This window comes from Poecilia reticulata, chromosome 10 (genome assembly GCF_904066995.2).
Source record: "Poecilia reticulata chromosome 10, P_reticulata-male-v2, whole genome shotgun sequence".
Taxonomy (NCBI): domain Eukaryota; kingdom Metazoa; phylum Chordata; class Actinopteri; order Cyprinodontiformes; family Poeciliidae; genus Poecilia; species Poecilia reticulata.
In genome coordinates this window covers 7423295-7440923 of record NC_088839.1, presented here as the reverse complement: position 1 = coordinate 7440923, position 17629 = coordinate 7423295, and the positions used below count along the sequence as shown (strand labels likewise).

Below are 17629 nucleotides of genomic sequence, written 5' to 3'. Positions count from 1 at the left end.
AATAAATAAAAAACAAAGGTGTTTACATGTTTTTGTGATTTCTCCCTGACAGCACATTGAATGCTTTTCGGATCTTGCTTACAATACAAATTGTTAGAGAGTAACATATAATTTTGGGAGATCAGCCGATATTTACATGTGAGGTTGATCTTATACACTAATCTTATCCACCTCAGCAAAGGACTAAAAATCAACCACTGTCCTCTTTTGCTCTCTATGGAGAGACGTTTTACTGACAGACAGGCCAATCATGTCATGTCTGTACGTTTACAGTTAATAGTCACAGCACTGTTGCCAACTTAGCAACTTTCTTGCTATATTTAGCGACATTTCAGACCAAATAAAATGGCATCAGCCAAAATCATACAGGTCAGGTTTTTTAAAAATTGATAATTGCTGATCGGCTAGAAAACTACAATTGGTGCACAGCTAATCTAGACGTTAATTCACCAAGAGGTGGGGAGAAATCTTTCTGTTATTTGTACAAATGAAAAGTTCTGTTTACATTTTTGTGAGCTCCAAATACGCTGCACACTGCTCATAAATAGGCTAAAAAAAGAGCCTATTTATGAGCAGTGTGCTCATAAATTGCTCTGGACCAGCAATCTGGTCCAGAGCAATCTGGTCCAGCTAACTGATTAAAAATCCAGCCAAGTTTCATAAATCAGAATATGCTTTCCGACAAGGCTCACTTGTCGAACATAAAGGGACATTTTGAAAAGGAGAACCTTTAAGTAGGTATTGAACACACTTTTACCTAAACCCACAGTTCTACATTAAAAATGTTTTTTATTGGTCTTAAACGTTTTCATTAGCTGTAAGTGGAAAATTATCATAATTCACAGAACCGTGTCCAATTAATCCACATAATGTGTTTTAACTCAATGGATTGAGCTACAGGAATGAATGAACTTTTCAGTAATATTCTAATTTGTTGAATGTGTCTGCAAGCACTGATAGAGGCGTTCCCTAGTCGAGACAGCATCCCAGACACAGACGCCACTGATACTTTTTCATCACCTCCAACCGATGGATGGGTTTGAAAACTATGCTTTGATTACATCTATGTATTTATTTCAAATGTATGTGAGCAGGGACAAAATGTGAAAGAAACCATTCGCCCGTCTATAACTCCTCAAACCAAAGACTGGTTTGTCCAATCCCTGATCAGGTTTGTAGACGTTTATAACTAACGACACAAAGAAAGCTTCATAAAACAGTAAAATAATACTTCAATGTGTTCAATAACTTAATCTGTAAAGCTACCATTACAAAAAAACTTGTTTAAAATGGCAAAATAAGAATGCAGTGAATAAAAAACAACAGAGTAAAGGTGTTGAAAAGGTTGGAAGTTTTAGTGTTTGCCTATTTGTCTCAGTTTTAGCCACTCCCCTCCACCCCCCCGAGACGTAAAAGATGGAAGGTCAGTCAACTGTTCTGAGCTGTATGGAGGCAGATTATATACAAAAACGCACAAATAACTCCACCTCTCTTGTAACTCCAGATCTATGTGGGTCAGGCTGACCTGCGGTGCCTCGTCTATTTCTGTTCAAGCAATGCATCTGCTGTACATTCAGCGTTTTCACCCAGCTTTCTCTTCATGCGTCCTTGTTGAACTACAAGCGGATCCTAATACTTATATGACGTTAGTCTTTATTTATACGCATACGGTAAGTGAGCAGAACCTTTGGACAAGCCCGGTAATCCAATATTGATGCTGTAACCGTAATGTATAACATTATGGAACGATTTCTGTGGCAGCAGCAGCCTCTTCGATCCGCAACAAAGAAATCAGATATGTTGTATTCTAGCAAAGTCTTTAGTCAGGAAATTTAAAAGCAGTTTTAAAACTACAGCAACTTCCTCCCTAAGTTAGGACCGCTTTATGTCCAAGGGGCGGGGGGGTTGGGCGGCCGAATTTGTCTTTTGATTTTTACCCAGGAAGCACATCGGCTAAACCGTGAGTGAAATAGTCATTGGGACTGACTAGTATATATTCCATTGAGGGAAAGTAACTAACATTAAATACACCTTTCTCAACAGGCGAGGGAGCACTTTCTCCGTCTATAATCAGACATTTAAGCGACTTGAAACCATTCCTCCCTCCCTGGCACCTCCAGCCCCTGGCCCCCATCCGGCCCGTGCCGAGGGGCAGGGCAGCCCCCCCGCCAGACCCCCCCATAGCTCCGTGCCTGATGAAACATTAATATTTGGTGATGTTGGTAGAAGCAGAAAGTCTTTAAAGAAGAGGTGTATAAAACATTTTGTCATGTGGCCTAAAATTCTCATTAAAAATATATATTTAAGAACTAAAGTCAACAAAAATGTTTTTTCTTTACCTACTCAACAATAAACTAAGCATAAACTATTTTTAATTAAACAAAAAAAGTAATCAGATTTTCTTTTTGTACAAAAAAACAAACAAACATACATTCGATACTTCTAATGGTTTTCGCATGTTATCCTTGTTAAATGAATGGCCTACATAGAGTTTGCTTGTTATTTTGAAGATAATTGAATAAATATTTTATCCGGTTCTCAGCAATAAAAACAGATCCTAGGTCGGTCTTCATTTGTTGCATTCAGACAAGTTTTAATACGGCAATTAAAAGCAGATTTCGGCGCTCCAAGGTGAACTTTAGAGTACGAGTCAATGAGTAGAGGTGCTACTAGTTGCCATGGCAATAGAAGAAAACCAGAAAGATTGGACAATATGATCACTTAGTGTTGCATCTAACAGTTTTGTAAGTAGATTTGTCCTAATTTATTCCTGAATTGTGGTCATGTGGTCGCAAAAACTTCATTCCGAGGGCTGCAAACGGCCCCTGAGCCCCGCTTTGAACCCCCGTTGCTTTAAAGTAACCCACGTGTAAAACACCGACTCTGTTTTTCTATTTCAAACTAATATTACCTGATAAAAGCTTCAAATTCTCAGTTTTTCTCTCCTGCTGGCACTGTTATTTTTTCTGGCCAGCATGTGGCCGGATCGCTTCATGTATTAATCAAACAGACGTGAGTCCCTTAGTATTGATCTCCTCGTCTACCCTTGAACCTGAGGCTCTTCCGCTGACTTGAAAAGTCTAAATGGGAGAAATATTCTCCAGGGGGCCTTGGGGGCCAGCGTGTACAGTTAGTACATTAATCAATCAAAGTGAGCGGAGGCCTAATGTGCTGAGAAAAGGATACAGCGCTCCTGCCCTGTCAACAGTGCTTTCTGCACCATGAAAGAAAAAAGAAAAGGCCTCTAAATGTTGTACTTTGAATCAAATTTTGGTGAAACATTTAGTTCCAATCATATCTTTACTATAATTTATAACAGATCGTTGTGTGCTACTTCAGAAAGTCAGTCTTGGGCCTGGTGTGTGTCTGTGTTTTATTCCAGCGGCGCAACTCTGAACCCGCCTTTCCATCATGTCACGAGAAAAAAAAAGAAAAAAAGAGTATTCTGACCCAGCCATCTGTGTTATGACTTCTCATTGGAAAACATAGCTGTTTCACCCAGGCCAAGAAAAATTCTTGTTAAATTTTTCTACTGCTGTCAGACTCCACTGAACTTTAAAAAAAAAAAAAGAAAGAAGAAAAAAAAAGTTATGAAATTCAATTAAGTCGTCCGTTACGGGCCTCCTTTTCTAATAACGTCGCTATTTTAGAGTTACGCAGTGTTTCTGCTTCTCATATTTCTTTAAGGGAAACAGCAAACCCATTACAGGGTCATTGGGTTCAAATTCTAATTATATTCTGTTGGAGCACAAAGTGAGCTAAATTTATAAACTTTCTGGCTCAGATTAAAAAATAAAAGCAAAGCCAGGGTTTGAAATGTACAAAAGAGAATTGGGTTATATTGCATGAAACATCGTATGGATTGGCAGCGGCGAAGATGAACGATGTCCAGCCAACTTGTGGTAAATTTACACTTAGCCAAGATTGAAGCACAAAAAGCTAGCTAAGCTGGGGTATCAGCAGCTGTTCACAGAACGTAAAAGATGTTTGCGAGCGACTCAAACGATTTGCCTGACAGAAAAGTCTACGCAGAATAGTCCAGCCACAACAAAATGTAAGACCTGTGATTGGCGAATTTAAAACCTACTTGCATATTAATTAAATTAAGACATTTTAAGGCCTCAACTTTAGACACATGAGATTAAGACTTTTTAAGGGCGCCCTGATATTTAAAGAGTGTGTTCTGCCTAATTTTGTCATTTTTGCAAACCTACATTTTTAAAACCATCATGGTTTGAACTTTGAAAGGCAAACTGAAAGGTAATGTATTCAGCTTTAAAAATCGGATACTGACAGAGAAAATAAGAGAGAGCAAGAACGGCTAATAGCACCATAAAATTACTTTTACATTACTATTATTATAATGGTGACTTGGGGCCCACATGGCAAAGACGCAGTCACCAGACTGTCACATAAAATGCACTGAGGTTTTTGGTCATATAAAATATCCAACTTTCTTATCTAGCCTTGATAATAAAAAGAAAGGAGATATACAGGTGTATGATAGTCTGGCATATGAAGATGAGCTCTTATTGCAAATCTCTAAACCCCATTTTTAGAGCAAGTCGCTCATTACATCAGGCATCTTTTGTGCCTGCTGTCAGGAGCAACAGGGATAAAATCCATACATTGCTTTTAAAGTAATCCATGAAAACCTGTTATTGATCCCAGCGCCAACAGAAGGCCAATATATGAACGCTGAAAGAACAATTTCACTGAAGATGGCCCTTTGAAGAGCTGCTAGCCATTCCAGGTAGAAATACATTTAGATCAGTAAATGTACCTGTGACAAGACTGAGGACTAAATGAACACAAATAACAGCTTTCACAGAAGATAAGGCGCTCAGATCAATAAAGGTGAGGTTTGGCCTTTATTTCCAAAGCTACATGCATTTAGAGACCGCTAAATTAATCAATTTGATACATTCTGTACTGCAGAACATGTCTGCCTCCATCAGCACTGATACTAATGTTATGCTTCTGCATGTAAGAGTTGGGTTATAAGTGAGGTCTGCCCAGTAGGATCCTTGTTGTTATTCAGTGGCTCGTTTCACCTTCAAGGTGGACCTGAAAGGTTTCTTTCACAACGGCGGCCCTTTACGCCTCGAAGCGGCCCAGTCAGGTCGCAGAGCCTCAGAGAGTTGAGAGAAAAGATGCAGCAGTCATTCATTACGCGAGGCAGCACTTCATGTTGCTATGACGATGGACTCTGTCAGGTACAGAACCGTCATCAAGAGACGGTTATTCGCCTCTGTGGTCGTATCACAAACCTTCATTTAAAGCAGCTTTGCTGCGACGTAAAATCAACTTTTTAGAAATTTACCTCATGTTATAGCGTTATCCGCTGATAAAAAATATACCTGGAGTGTTGTTTTGACTCATTTTGATGGATGTTTGACAAATCCTTTAATCTCCATGGCAACCATTCAGCTATGCAAAACGCCTGGGTGGACCTAGACCCGCCTTAGAGGCACAGGTCCTCCTCAAAGCTGCAGTTTCCAAGCAGCCCTCCCCAACTCAACTCAGCTCCTTCAGACTAGCCAGCAGCAATTAGCAAACACCTGGTGGACCTGTGCAGCTGATGACCTCATTATAGCAGCTGAAGGGTTAACAGAGGAGCCATGTTGTGATGACTTCCTGAAGGCGGAGTTTCAGAAAGAGCAGGAGCTTCTTAAAGAGACAGAGCCCCAATTTCAAAGCGTTAAACTACAAAGTCGAATTTTTTCTAAGTCATTTTTAGGATTTTTATAACAACTGAAGGTGACATAGTTACTTGATTTTGCTATATGTTATTAGTACCTTTAAAGTACTAATAATACAATATGAAAACAATATTTTTAAAGTCAAACTGGGTTTTCTATTCCATTCACAATATGAACAATTAACATTGTGACGAGGTTGAATGTTTTCTAAATAAAAAATTAAAAGTAACAGCGGGTAGTTGGTCCAGACATTGTAAAGAACCACGTTTTGCACAAAAACATTTTTGACAAATGTTAGTGCTTTTACAAACATCTGACACAAGACAAAGTTAACATCCAACTCTAAGTGTGTATCCATTCCCGTATTGGGACAGGAAGATGAGTGATTGTGGAAATTATAGAAAAGTCATCAGCTCCAGAAAACATCTGTGCACTTTTCATTTGTTTCTTGTTGTTTTTATTATTATTATTATTATTACTAAAAAAAGAAAACATAACAGAAGCAGCAGTGTTTGCAGAGCTTTTCCTTCCTGCTCTCAGTTAGTACTGAATGTATAAAAGTTTCATGAAGTACTGCTTCACGTGTTTAAATGAATGAGCCGACTGCGGTATAAACTAACTACTTCTTATTACCCTATCGTATTCCTGTGCAATACTGTAGAGTAATTAGGGGGTAATTAAGTGGAATCATTGATTAAATACCGAGCAAGGTGGGCAATTCAGTCAGGGGTTGAAACATTTATGTTCTTCTGAAAACTCATTAAATAGGATTGGGAGCTTTTTTCTCTCTCCCAATTTTCAGAAATAAAAACAAGAAAACTTGAACTGGATCGATATGCAGAAATAAACCTTTGGCAAACAAAAGGCTTAAAAACAAGTTGACAAATATCAAAAAGTTCAAAAGAACCTAAGTGAGTATATTTAGCCTTTAGTATTATTTTAATTTAACAAAAGAAACATTTTCCCTACTCATTGTAATGAGCCTAAATATTTCCTTTCATTTTGAGGTTGTCAAAATTATTTCTAATCGCTGAATGTCAGAATAATGAGATTATTTTATTGAGACTTTTGAATCAGATACAGTCAGAACTTTACGTACACAAGGACTCAGACGATGACATCATGGTTTCATAAACCTAGGATAAGCTAATTGGCAAAATGAAATGTAAGTTTACAAACATATTAAAATGAATTCATATCAATTTTGTTTGACTTTATTAATGTGGCTGGAAATTTCTGGTGACGTCTGGAAACATTGATATCATTGAAATGATTGCGGCATAAAAAAAACTTTTTGCAGCACAAAAGTAGCACAGTTGATTGAGACGGTATTTTGTTTGAGTTTGTAAACGGGAACTGGTTGGTTGACCTTTGATGACCTCTGGACACATTTGTTAATATCTCTAAAATGACAGCAGCACAAACGAACATTTTTTGTTTATCACCAATTTCGTCGCGACGTCTCACTCACCTTCCCATGGGCCGTGGGTCCGAGCGGGAGCCTCCGCGTCGCCACGGAGATCAGAATGCAAAACATTGCAGAGGAGAAGGCAACGGCGGCAAACACCAGACCCCAGGAGAGGCTGCAGAAGTAACAGGAGCTCTCCGCAGACGTGCACACCAACACGTGCACGGAGGCCAGGAGCAGGCACAAGAGGTAGAAAGGCAGGGAGAGCAGGGAGGAGCGCACCGGAAGGTCCACTGCTGCGGCGCTGCTGAGGGCTTCGGGCATCGCCAGCAGTAAGACCAGCAGGAGCTGAAAGGCCGAGGGAGGAAGAGGAGAGGAAGAAGTTTGACCAACTTGGATCAATGCAGCTGTCAGGTCAAAAAGTAGGAACCTCATCTCTCTGTTGTGATGTTTATACTTTTATGCAGTGTGTAGATGTCTTTAGGTCAGGGGTCGACAGCCACTATCCTGCAATTTTTATATGCATCCCTGAGTCATATGAATTCCCTCATCTCACGGTGTTTGAAGTCAGTCAAATTTAAAACATACAAGTTGTTTTAAAGCCGCCCTGAATGAAATGTAAGCTCTAGTTTTCAGTCATTCGGATCTGCAGAGGTCTGATAATGAGGCATTCATGGTATTTGGGTATATTGGAACAGAGACGCATCTGAAAGTTCCAAGTATATTTTGTCAGGTGCATTTTCAAAACGAGGAGCTGCCCTTGTTCAGTTCGGTTTCTACGTCGGCTGCCAACAGTAAGCATGTTTTCTACGATTTCTCTCAACGTTTCACAGCCTGAACGCGACATGACAGCTTCTGCTTTAATGGAAAACTCTAAAACTTTTCACAAATGGAAATGTAAAAACCGGTTCTCCTCATTGACTGTTGCTATTAACAATTAGTTAACATAATTAACAGACTACGTAATTTTCCTCTTATTAGCTTAATACATTGTAAGATTGGCAAAGTTAGTAAATAGAGATGCAACAACCAATCGATGGTCAGAAACTAAAATGGCAGAGCAGTGAATGCACCATGCTAAGTGCCTTCAGGCTGTTAGTTTAAGATGTCAGTTTCATGATCATATTTTATTTAAAATGTTAGTAAAACCCTAAATTGCAGCAACTACTCTGTCTCACACAGTGCTCAGACATCACCCTCTGCTACTAATGTAAATGATCAGTGACTGCTCTTCTTGTTTTGTAGTTAAGAGAAATCCCACTTAGCTAAAATCAGTTTCTGCTGGTCGTCATCTGTATCCCAATTACAACGATGACTGTGAATGTAATTACATGATTTACAAGATCCCAGCAATTTGTTAATAGCAGGAAATAATGATTTCATTTTTTTTATCTAATGTGTGTGGAGTAACTCAGTAAACATTTCAATGTTGCTTGCTGCACTGAATAACAAACTAACTTTACATTTTTTCCCCCAGTTTTGTTTTTATGCCAATTCATGTTAAAGACCATTAAAGTTATCAAAAGTTTGTAATCTTCTGAGTTTCTCTTTTCGATTTTTACTTCTTGCACTGTTGTGAGGGTTAATGAGCCAAACCAGCGCTGCCAAACGGGGGCCAGGCTCCCCCCAGCGGACGCTCTGGGGGCCTCACCTGGAACACAAACACCATTCCTGCGATCATGGAGTACATGTCGTATTTGCCCAGCTGTTTGCTCAGAGCAGAACTCATGGCAGCCAGCGCCTCCAGGTACTGCTTCAGGACTTTTTTGCCCATGTTGGTCAGAACCTCCGAGGTGTTTCCTTCCAGGTAGAGCTTCATCCAGCTCCCATGAGCCTTTTCTGCCACACGAAACTGTTCGAAGCCAGCCTCTGGATTGGACAGGGGGAAAAGGAAAAAAAAAAAAAAAGTCAAAATATCTTGTTTTGAATTTTTATTTGTTTTCAAGACAAAAAAAAGCAAGACTACTGTGCTTTTTTTATTTAGTAAAACAGGTTTTCTGTAAAAAGGTAAAGAAAATAAATAAAATACAGAAAAGGTAAACAATTTAAATCATATATATATATAAATATATATAAAGTTGACTTATTTAAAGAAAAGTTTGCTTAAAATGCTGTAGCCTAAGTCCAGAAGCTACATATTTCCAGCTATATTACATTAGTCATGCTGTTGCTTTTCGTTTTTGTCCTTCCGTAGCATTAATCTAACAAAACGCTTGTCTACGCATCATATTCATTCTTCATGTTCAACTCGATACGATGGATTAATGAATCCTGTTTTCCTGCATGAGGCATTTGTTATTTCAGAGGCAGCTAAATGCACTCATATGGGAGGAACCGAAGCCATTAATGCTGGAAAAACTGTGCAAACAAAAACAATAACAAAAAATAAAAAAAAATCACATTCGACAGGAATTGTCGTTTGCTTAACAAAGACCAAAAACGTGCAATCTCGATTTCCAGTTCAGTTCCGTAAATACCTGAACGTATCTTTCCATTTTAACCCTTTCATGCATAGTGGTCACTGCAGTGGACAGATATCTGAAGGCCATTTTCTTGTGCTTCTTGTGGATTTCTGTTATAAATGCACACAGAAGCTTAAGTGTACACTAATGCATCATACAATACACTGCCAACTACTGGCCGTCCACTGCAAATGCAAGAATATTTTTGTTAAATCCAATATGGCCGACAGACAAAAAAGCATGCCGACCAATCCGGTCCCTCCGTCTACTGTAGACGACTCTTGCAGGTAAGAAAAATATATTGTGACATCAAGTAACCCCTAAAGAACAACACTGCCGATGTGTTTTCCAAATAACTGTCCTTGGAGAAAATTACAATTGACCACCTAAAAAAAAAATCTAAAAAACGTTCCTACCTTTTATTTATGCTTTAAGAAAACCAAAAACACTTTGAAAAAAAAAATACTGTCATAATGGAACGTAATTCCTGCATGAAAGGGTCCAAATTTCGAAGTGGCTCTGAACTTACAAGGCCGCTAGATGTTGCTTCTAAAAAACAGACTAATCAGGTTTAATTTTATGAGTTAGAAGTGTGCTGGTCCCCGTTCTCCTTCCAAAACACCTCCGACCCGTTGAGGCGTGGACTCCGTTTGACTCTGGAGGCTGTGAAGAAGTATCTGCTGACGAGACGTGACCAGCGGACGCTTCAAGTTTAACTTTGAAGGAGGGGGGCCTCCACGGATCGATCAATCGATCGATCGATTGGTTGTCAAATGTCGATGTTTGACTGGACTGAGATCTGTGGGATTTGGAAGACCAAGCCAACGCCTCAGACTTGCTGCTGTGCTGCTAAAATAATTTGTGGGCCTATTTCAGCTTTGCGGTGGGGTGCATCATCGTGTGGAAAAACGTTTCCTCTCGACTAAAGCCTCCGCAAACAGCCGACACATGCTTGTCTTTAATCGCGAGGAAAACTTTCTGACCATTTCTGTAGAAGTGAGATCCCTGTAATCTTATTTACGACTTCATCCGTCATTTTTGACATAATGACATATGATGTTCTTTTGAATAGGTAGGAAAAAAAATCAATTAGATTTCAGTATTTTCTTATTTTTTTTATGGTTCTGCGTCAACTTAAAAAAAAAAAAAAAAATTAAGCGTGTTCTCCCCTGGTGAGACCATTTAGTCTCATGAGCGATTTGTCTGGTCGCTTACCGAGACCGGCTCTGACTCATACAGCAGATCAAATGATGCCACCTTACATTTTACTCCGACGGCTACGAAGCCGCTCGAAGGCCAGAGCAATTTGTTTCAGCTCCGTGAAAAACACACAGCCTCTCCTATAAACAATTATTTACGATATAACACCTATCTCAGCAGCATAAGCATAGAGGTGATTCATAGGGACTGAGGCTCTGTCAGACAGAGAGGATTAGAAGAAATATTAGAACCTTAAGCCACAGGCATGAATTACACAATATGGATGACCCCGGCTATGCGTCATCCGTCTGAAAGTACAGGGATTGGTTAATGGCTCCTCCAAACGCCCGAGGTTAGAAGCAGAGGAGAAAAAAACAAAAAACAAAAAACAAAAAACGCAACATAAAGATTGAAATACGCAAGAGAAGACCCGGGAATGGGGCAGAGAGAGAACTAAAGGTGGAACGGGGTTGTTTAAGCCTTGCATCATCATTTTTTAAAAAAAAGGCCTTCTTTCATGTCCTGGAAGTTATTTCTTGTGAAAAGCGAGAAAAACAACTCAAGATTTCGAGATAACGCAACACGGGCCGAGTCGGAAAACGCCGGCCCGAGTAGTCAGGGTGGGAGGAACCGCTCGATGCCTCGCATATCTGGAAGAAAAAAAAAAAAAAAAAAAAAACAGAAAAAAACTAAATCCAAAGTGCATCCTGAGACTCCAAACCCTGAGCAACAGAAGAGGAAGATTTGTCTGGCGGGAGGGTTATTAAAACACCCGAGGCAACGGTGGCAAACACATCCTGCTGCATAATAACTTCCTGATTACCCGAGTGGACGGATTCAGACAAATCAACACATCCAAATGTAGGTCTACTGAATTTATTTCCATTTTTTTTCCTCCTATCGCTATGGAAACCCATGGACTAAAATAGAGAGGGAAATGAGGTGCCACTTGTGTTTTTGTTTGTCTCTAAATGCAACATTTGCTGCTTGGGAGAGTGTGTGTCTGACATCTGCTTTAGACATGAACACAGTGAACCTGATGCTGTAGCAACATCTGAACTGGGCGCTGGGGGGGATACACACACACACACTCACACACACAGGGGTGACTACAGATTAGCAACGATAGTTAATGTTCCATGATGCAAGCATTTTTCACGCTAGCTGTGCTGAGATCCTCCTGATGCGTTAACGTAGCAGTATGCCCTCCATTATGCCCGATAAGCTTCTTGTTTATGTGTTTTTTTATTGTAAAGTTAGGCTCAGGTTTAAGTGGGAGCTTTCTATTCACTGTCTGATCAAAAGTGGTCCAATGAAGACACAGCGAGGAACTGGAAACAAGTTTGTAAATGCATGTGGCTTACTTAAAAATGCGTAAATAAAGTTCAAAGCAACTTTTGTTTTTTGGATTTCTGGCCTTAATAGATTTACTGTCCTCATGAATGTTTATTTGACTCAGTTGGATATGTAAAGTAACGTAAAAGGGCAAAATGTTTGGGTGAACATGCATAGAACAAACATCTACAGTACATTTCAACTTAGCTACATGTAGATAAGGCAGCTCCAACTTCTGCACAATATTTGGTGACACTTTTTGTAAGACTGATACGACTCTGACATAAACATTTAACATGAAGGAGTCTTTATAAATGTCCATGACTGTTATCATGATGCGTCATTCTGTAAATAATGACACTTTTAATGCAGAGTTGCTTTAAAAGTTGCATTAAAAGTTAATTAAAAGTGCCAACTTTGAATTGAATTGTATAAATTTACCAAAAAAAAAATGGTCATGCTGCATTTTGTATGGCTTTTATATCATCAAAGCCGGATCCGACGATGGCTGAAAAAACTCAGAATGATGAAAATGTGAAGGGAATCGGATCCATCACAAAGCCTCCACTCTGATTAAAAACTACACAAACCGCAGATAATAATCCACAGAATGACGTTGCTAGTAGTTAGTTGTGGTGGCCTTCTTTTAATTCGCGTTATGATTTTTGTGCCAATCCTGTTGACTCCCTTTGCTGAATAAACTTTAAAATTGATCCACAAGCGGCTCCACACTGTATTACTTCTGTAAAATGTGACGCTGTGTGACGTCAACACTCTTCTTCTGCGCGTTGCAGTCGCTTTGGGGTGGTAAACCGTTCACACAGTAGTCTGGTTGTGTTTGGGTTGTAGCATGAACAAGCAAACGCCTAACACTGCAATGATAACGTTGATTCAACACACTGCACAGCTCCAACAACCTCACAACACACTCTAAATGAGGGCAAGACGTTGCCTCCATGTTAAAATCAGGAGTATCGCTCGGTGGGAGGCGACACGTCGAGGCGAACGGCTTCAATCACCTCCTGCAGGTCAGACGTGACTTTTAAAGCCGCCGCTGATCTTTGTGGATTCTTCTTCAGTCGTGATTTCTAATCATCCATTCATCTTCCAAATCAGCGATTTGTGAAAATGAGAATAACATCTACAAACTTTTATTTTTATTTTTTTTAATCGCTGCTTTAATGCTTACTGGGGATCTCTGTGGGATTAATTAAAATTCATCCCGTTTTAAACCAGTATTGGTTTCATGGTCTGTCTGTCGGCTCCGTCACTCGTGACACTTCTCAGTCAAAAGAACGATGAACTTCTGGCTGTTTAAACGGGAAGATGCCTGGGAAGGACGTCTGGAGCAAGAAGGAAGGAGCTCAAAGACTGGATGTCTCTCAGAAACCGTTTGTCAGCGAGACATAAGTGGATGGATAAAAATAAATACAGGCTGTGATTTGTGCGAGTAGTTCTACAGAAATGAAAAAGGACTGAAGTTAAAAAGCAGACTACAGATTGGAGACTTCCCTGAGGTGGTTTTTACATTTAAAAGGGAATTTATTCAGGTACAAAAAAAAAAGAAAGCTCTGATCAAAACAAGTTTACTTAAAACACTCAGCTCCTGCAGGAGTTGAGCAAATCCAGACTTATCTTGTTGAGCTCAGGCTGCTACAACTGTTGGTTCTTTCGCACAGTAAATTGAACAGGCAGCTGAAAACCACAGCTTGTTTTTAATTACACCTTTCTGATCGTTACCGAGTCTGTGAGTGATATATATACTTTGTTAGATCGAGATAAGAAGTAGGATTAAACAAGTGTTCACGTCTTCTTGGACGGCATGGCTGATAGGAGGATTTCATAGCAATTGATATCGATAATTATTGATTCATTTGTTTTAAATATCTTAAGTACCACCAAGCTGCACCGACAAAAAACATTGTGCTCACAAATCTCTTAGTTTTGAACAGCAGCAAACCAGGTCCTGTCCAAACGCCAGCAGCGTTTGCACATCTAGTCCATTTTAAACTAGATGTCCTTTACCGCTTTCTGGATGATGAAGAAAGAAAGGCAATGAACTAAATATTAGCTGAAGAAGATATGCTACATTCGATTCGCCTCGGAAGCTTCAGGAATTTGCAAAATTGTTGTGCAGCTAAATGCTGTTAGCAACACAATCCAAACAGTCAAGAAATGTGTTTATTAACTGGTTTGATTAGCTATAGAACTTTAATATCTTTTAAATACATGGCAGCCATGTTGGATATTGAGCAAAGGGCTCAGAGACTTTTTGACTTTCCAACTTGGAATTCCGACTTTGGGAATTGTTCTAGTGGCATTTCTAATCGGAAACCCAAACACGGCAATAAAGGCTGAAAAGTAAAAATTAAATAATGTCATAGAAAATGTGAGTTTTAAGTTCTTTGGGCTTTGGAATTGCTTTTGTAGATTCTGTTGTTGCTAATTTTAATATCATAAAGCCAATGCTTGACAATTTGTTTCATCTTTGTGTTTCTGTAGATGATTTATATGTAAAATAAAATGTACTTGTAAAAAATTAATACACAAGTTACTTTTTTAATCTTAAGATCTTGTTAACATTTACAAAGCCACTAGGCGGTAAAGACGGAACTTTGACTAGGCCACTCCAAAACTTTAGTTTTGTCTTCTCCAGATACAAACTAAGCGTGGCTGTTGGTGTTTCTTTTTTATTTATTTTTTGAACATGTTGTGTTAGTTTTATATCAGATCAAACAGAACAAACCAAGAAATTCCTCTTTTGTCTCGTTTGCACACAGAATTTTTTTTTCCAAAAATCTCAGGGATACATTTTTTTAATGTACTTTTCTAACTCTTTAAGGTCAGGTAGGTGAGAAAATGATGCGTTCACAGCACACTACATCTAAAATTATAGCTTAAACAGGACAAACTTTAGGCCTCCTGAGAAGATTTAGCGCGTAAAAACTAAAGTTTAACTTCAAAACGGCACAAATACTAATTTGCTGTTGTCCTCATTTTTTAGACACCTTGGCACATTTGTTGTTTAAGAAAATAGATGTAATTTATATATTTTTAATATATCTGCAACAGTATTTTATAGCTTCGTTTTGTCTCTTTACTTCCTGTCCTCTGCAGGACAGGAAGCAAAAAAAGGTACCTGCATGGGAGAGACTTTAGACAAAATCTAAATGTCCCCAATTTCCTATTGTCAGTCCTAAATGGAATAATTTTTATTATTATTAAAAAAAAAAAAAAAATTACTGTGTCCATAAGTATGATAATGATGCAATGAATATGATTATGTGGTGACAGACCTCATTTTATTCATGGCAGAATAAATATGGAAATGAAGTTCAACATTTTGATGGAGGCCGAGATGAAATAATGGGAGCCGACTGTATGTTTCGCTTTCATTCACGTCGGCGGGATTTTTCAGACCGACGCCGGCTGAAACGCTCTTCACTTCAAACACGATTCCATCAGGTGAGAAAGAATCGTTCTGCATTTTGTTCTGGCGTTAGCTAAAGTTTTAAAAATCTGCCCCGATAACCTCGCAGGCAGCGGTGTGAGCGAAGTGTGAAAGTCGAGTCTTCTGCAAGACGAGCCCCGAAACGATGCAGCGTAACAACGAGGCGACCCGTCGGGTACGAGGTTGTCTGGATTGAAAGTTTTCCTCCGCCTACCTTTCTGGTAGTCGGGCGTGCTGTCTCGGAGCAGGCAGCTGAGCTGGTGGCCGTTGAGATGCAGGAAGCGCAGCTGGTCCCGCATCGACCGCTCCTCCAGCACGCCGGGGATGATGCGGCCGACGCTGTTCTGAGGCACGGGCAGCCCGAGCCCCAGGGCCAGCGTCGGGGCCAGGTCGACCTGCTCCACCTCGCCGGGTCTCTCCATTCCCGCTGCAGGAAGAGAAGACGAAAACAAAGGGAGGGTCAAAAGTTCAGTACAATGGCCACAAATGTACATTTCCATACAATCTGCATCCTGGTGAGTCAAGTTTATTTGTATAGTAGAGTTCAGCAACAGGCAGTGCAAAGTGCTTTACATCATAAAAACGCAATACAGCAACAAATTATGAAGCAAGCAGTAAACATTACATTTTGTCAAATGGTGTCATCAGTATAATCAAGAAAATACTAATCAAATATATTGATCAATGTTCCAGTGATTACAAATCAAAGGCAACTCTAAAAAAATTGTTTCCAGTCTTGATTTAAAGTGTTCCAGCAGTTTTGCAGTTTTCTGGAAGTTTCTTCCATACAAGAAGATTAGATTGGTCCTGGTTCTGGTAATGCAGAGCAGAACCAGAACCAGAAGACCAGAGTGGTCTTTAAGGTTGATCCAACATCAGCAGCAGATCGTTGATGTGTTAGTCCGTCTAATCCCAGACATTTCCAGGCCCTGTAGGAACCCAGACACCCCGTCTTTTGTGGGTGTTTTCGTCCCTAAACGCCACGTCGTCACAGCAGTGAGAGCTGTGTGAAACCGACCACCAACACAAATATTTATTTCTCAAAATAAAAGCCACGGTTTTCTACTTTGGTTACATTCCAGGCGCATTTAATAACTCCACTTTCTGTCTTGTTTTTACGCAGGTTTACACCTCTGCACACGAAAGCCTTTTCACAAGCCTCATCAGGACAAATTGACAGAAAAAAGGAAGTCCTCGTCCTGGAGTCAGAAACGTGGCAACAGCGGCGGCAAAACATCCCACGGCGTTCAATTACGAGGGAGCCTGATGAAGTAAGACGAATTAACGGAGCGTGCTGTTGTAGTCGCTGCTGCTCCGCTACTTCTGACCCCTCAGCGGTGAAACTGTGAGCAAACTAAAGCAACATGAGGAGGTGTGGAGAGTCGAAAACTTCTCATTTTAATACATGAAGGCAGCCTGAATCGTGTTCATGGGTTAGAACCGGGGCAAAAAAAAGTTTTAGAAACCGAACACAATACGACAAATCACCCCCATCATTATTCTCATATTAATACCCATGAGGGGGGCTGTCAGGACGGCAACAGCATCAACAAAATAAGACTTGAATTTAATCATCATCATCATCATCATCATCAAGTGAGCCCGGGATTTTGTTTTTCAAAGCCTGTCGTCTCCTGTCAAGCGTTTCGTTGTTGACAATCTGCTTCCTGAAGAGAGCTTCCAACAACAGACAGACAGTGGGAGTGCTGTTCTCCCCCGCCCTGCTCTGTATGCGTTTGAGTGAAGTTTTCAGGTTGCAGCGATGAATTAAACTTATGCAGAAAATCTTTTTAAACGAACAGAGGATCTGTCAGGAAGTGAGACCACCGCAGATTAAAGACGGGCAAGCATTTCGGAGCTGGAGGCTTATTTGGACAGACTGGTATAAGCCAGAAAACGATCCGTTCGAAAGTAAAAGGAGCTACAGTCACACCTCCAGAAAACAAAAGACAACAGGAAGTGAAACCTGCTTTAAAATGTTTAGTACCAAGTTACAGATTTAAAGTTTGGTTGTTAGTTGCAATTATACTGACAGCTAAAGCAGATGGGAGTCTTCTTTTTCTCCATCTCT

At 39.9% G+C, this 17629-nt stretch overlaps 1 protein-coding gene across 4 annotated transcripts in view; it reads right to left on the bottom strand.

The window, feature by feature from the left end:
* pigg (phosphatidylinositol glycan anchor biosynthesis class G (EMM blood group)) overlaps window positions 1–17629 on the bottom strand; it is a 94287-nt gene that overhangs the window by 56539 nt on the left and 20119 nt on the right. For all 4 annotated transcript variants that reach the window (XR_014089246.1, XM_008419820.3, XM_081611507.1 and 1 more), the window contains exons 6-8: window positions 15773–15985; window positions 8762–8979; window positions 7174–7458 (exon numbers count right to left, since the gene is read on the bottom strand). Coding sequence is in view for 3 of the 4 variants with exons in the window: in XM_008419820.3 (XP_008418042.1) it covers window positions 7174–7458; window positions 8762–8979; window positions 15773–15985 (716 nt within the window). In the remaining variant the exon portion in view is untranslated. The remainder of the gene's footprint in view (window positions 1–7173; window positions 7459–8761; window positions 8980–15772; window positions 15986–17629) is intronic.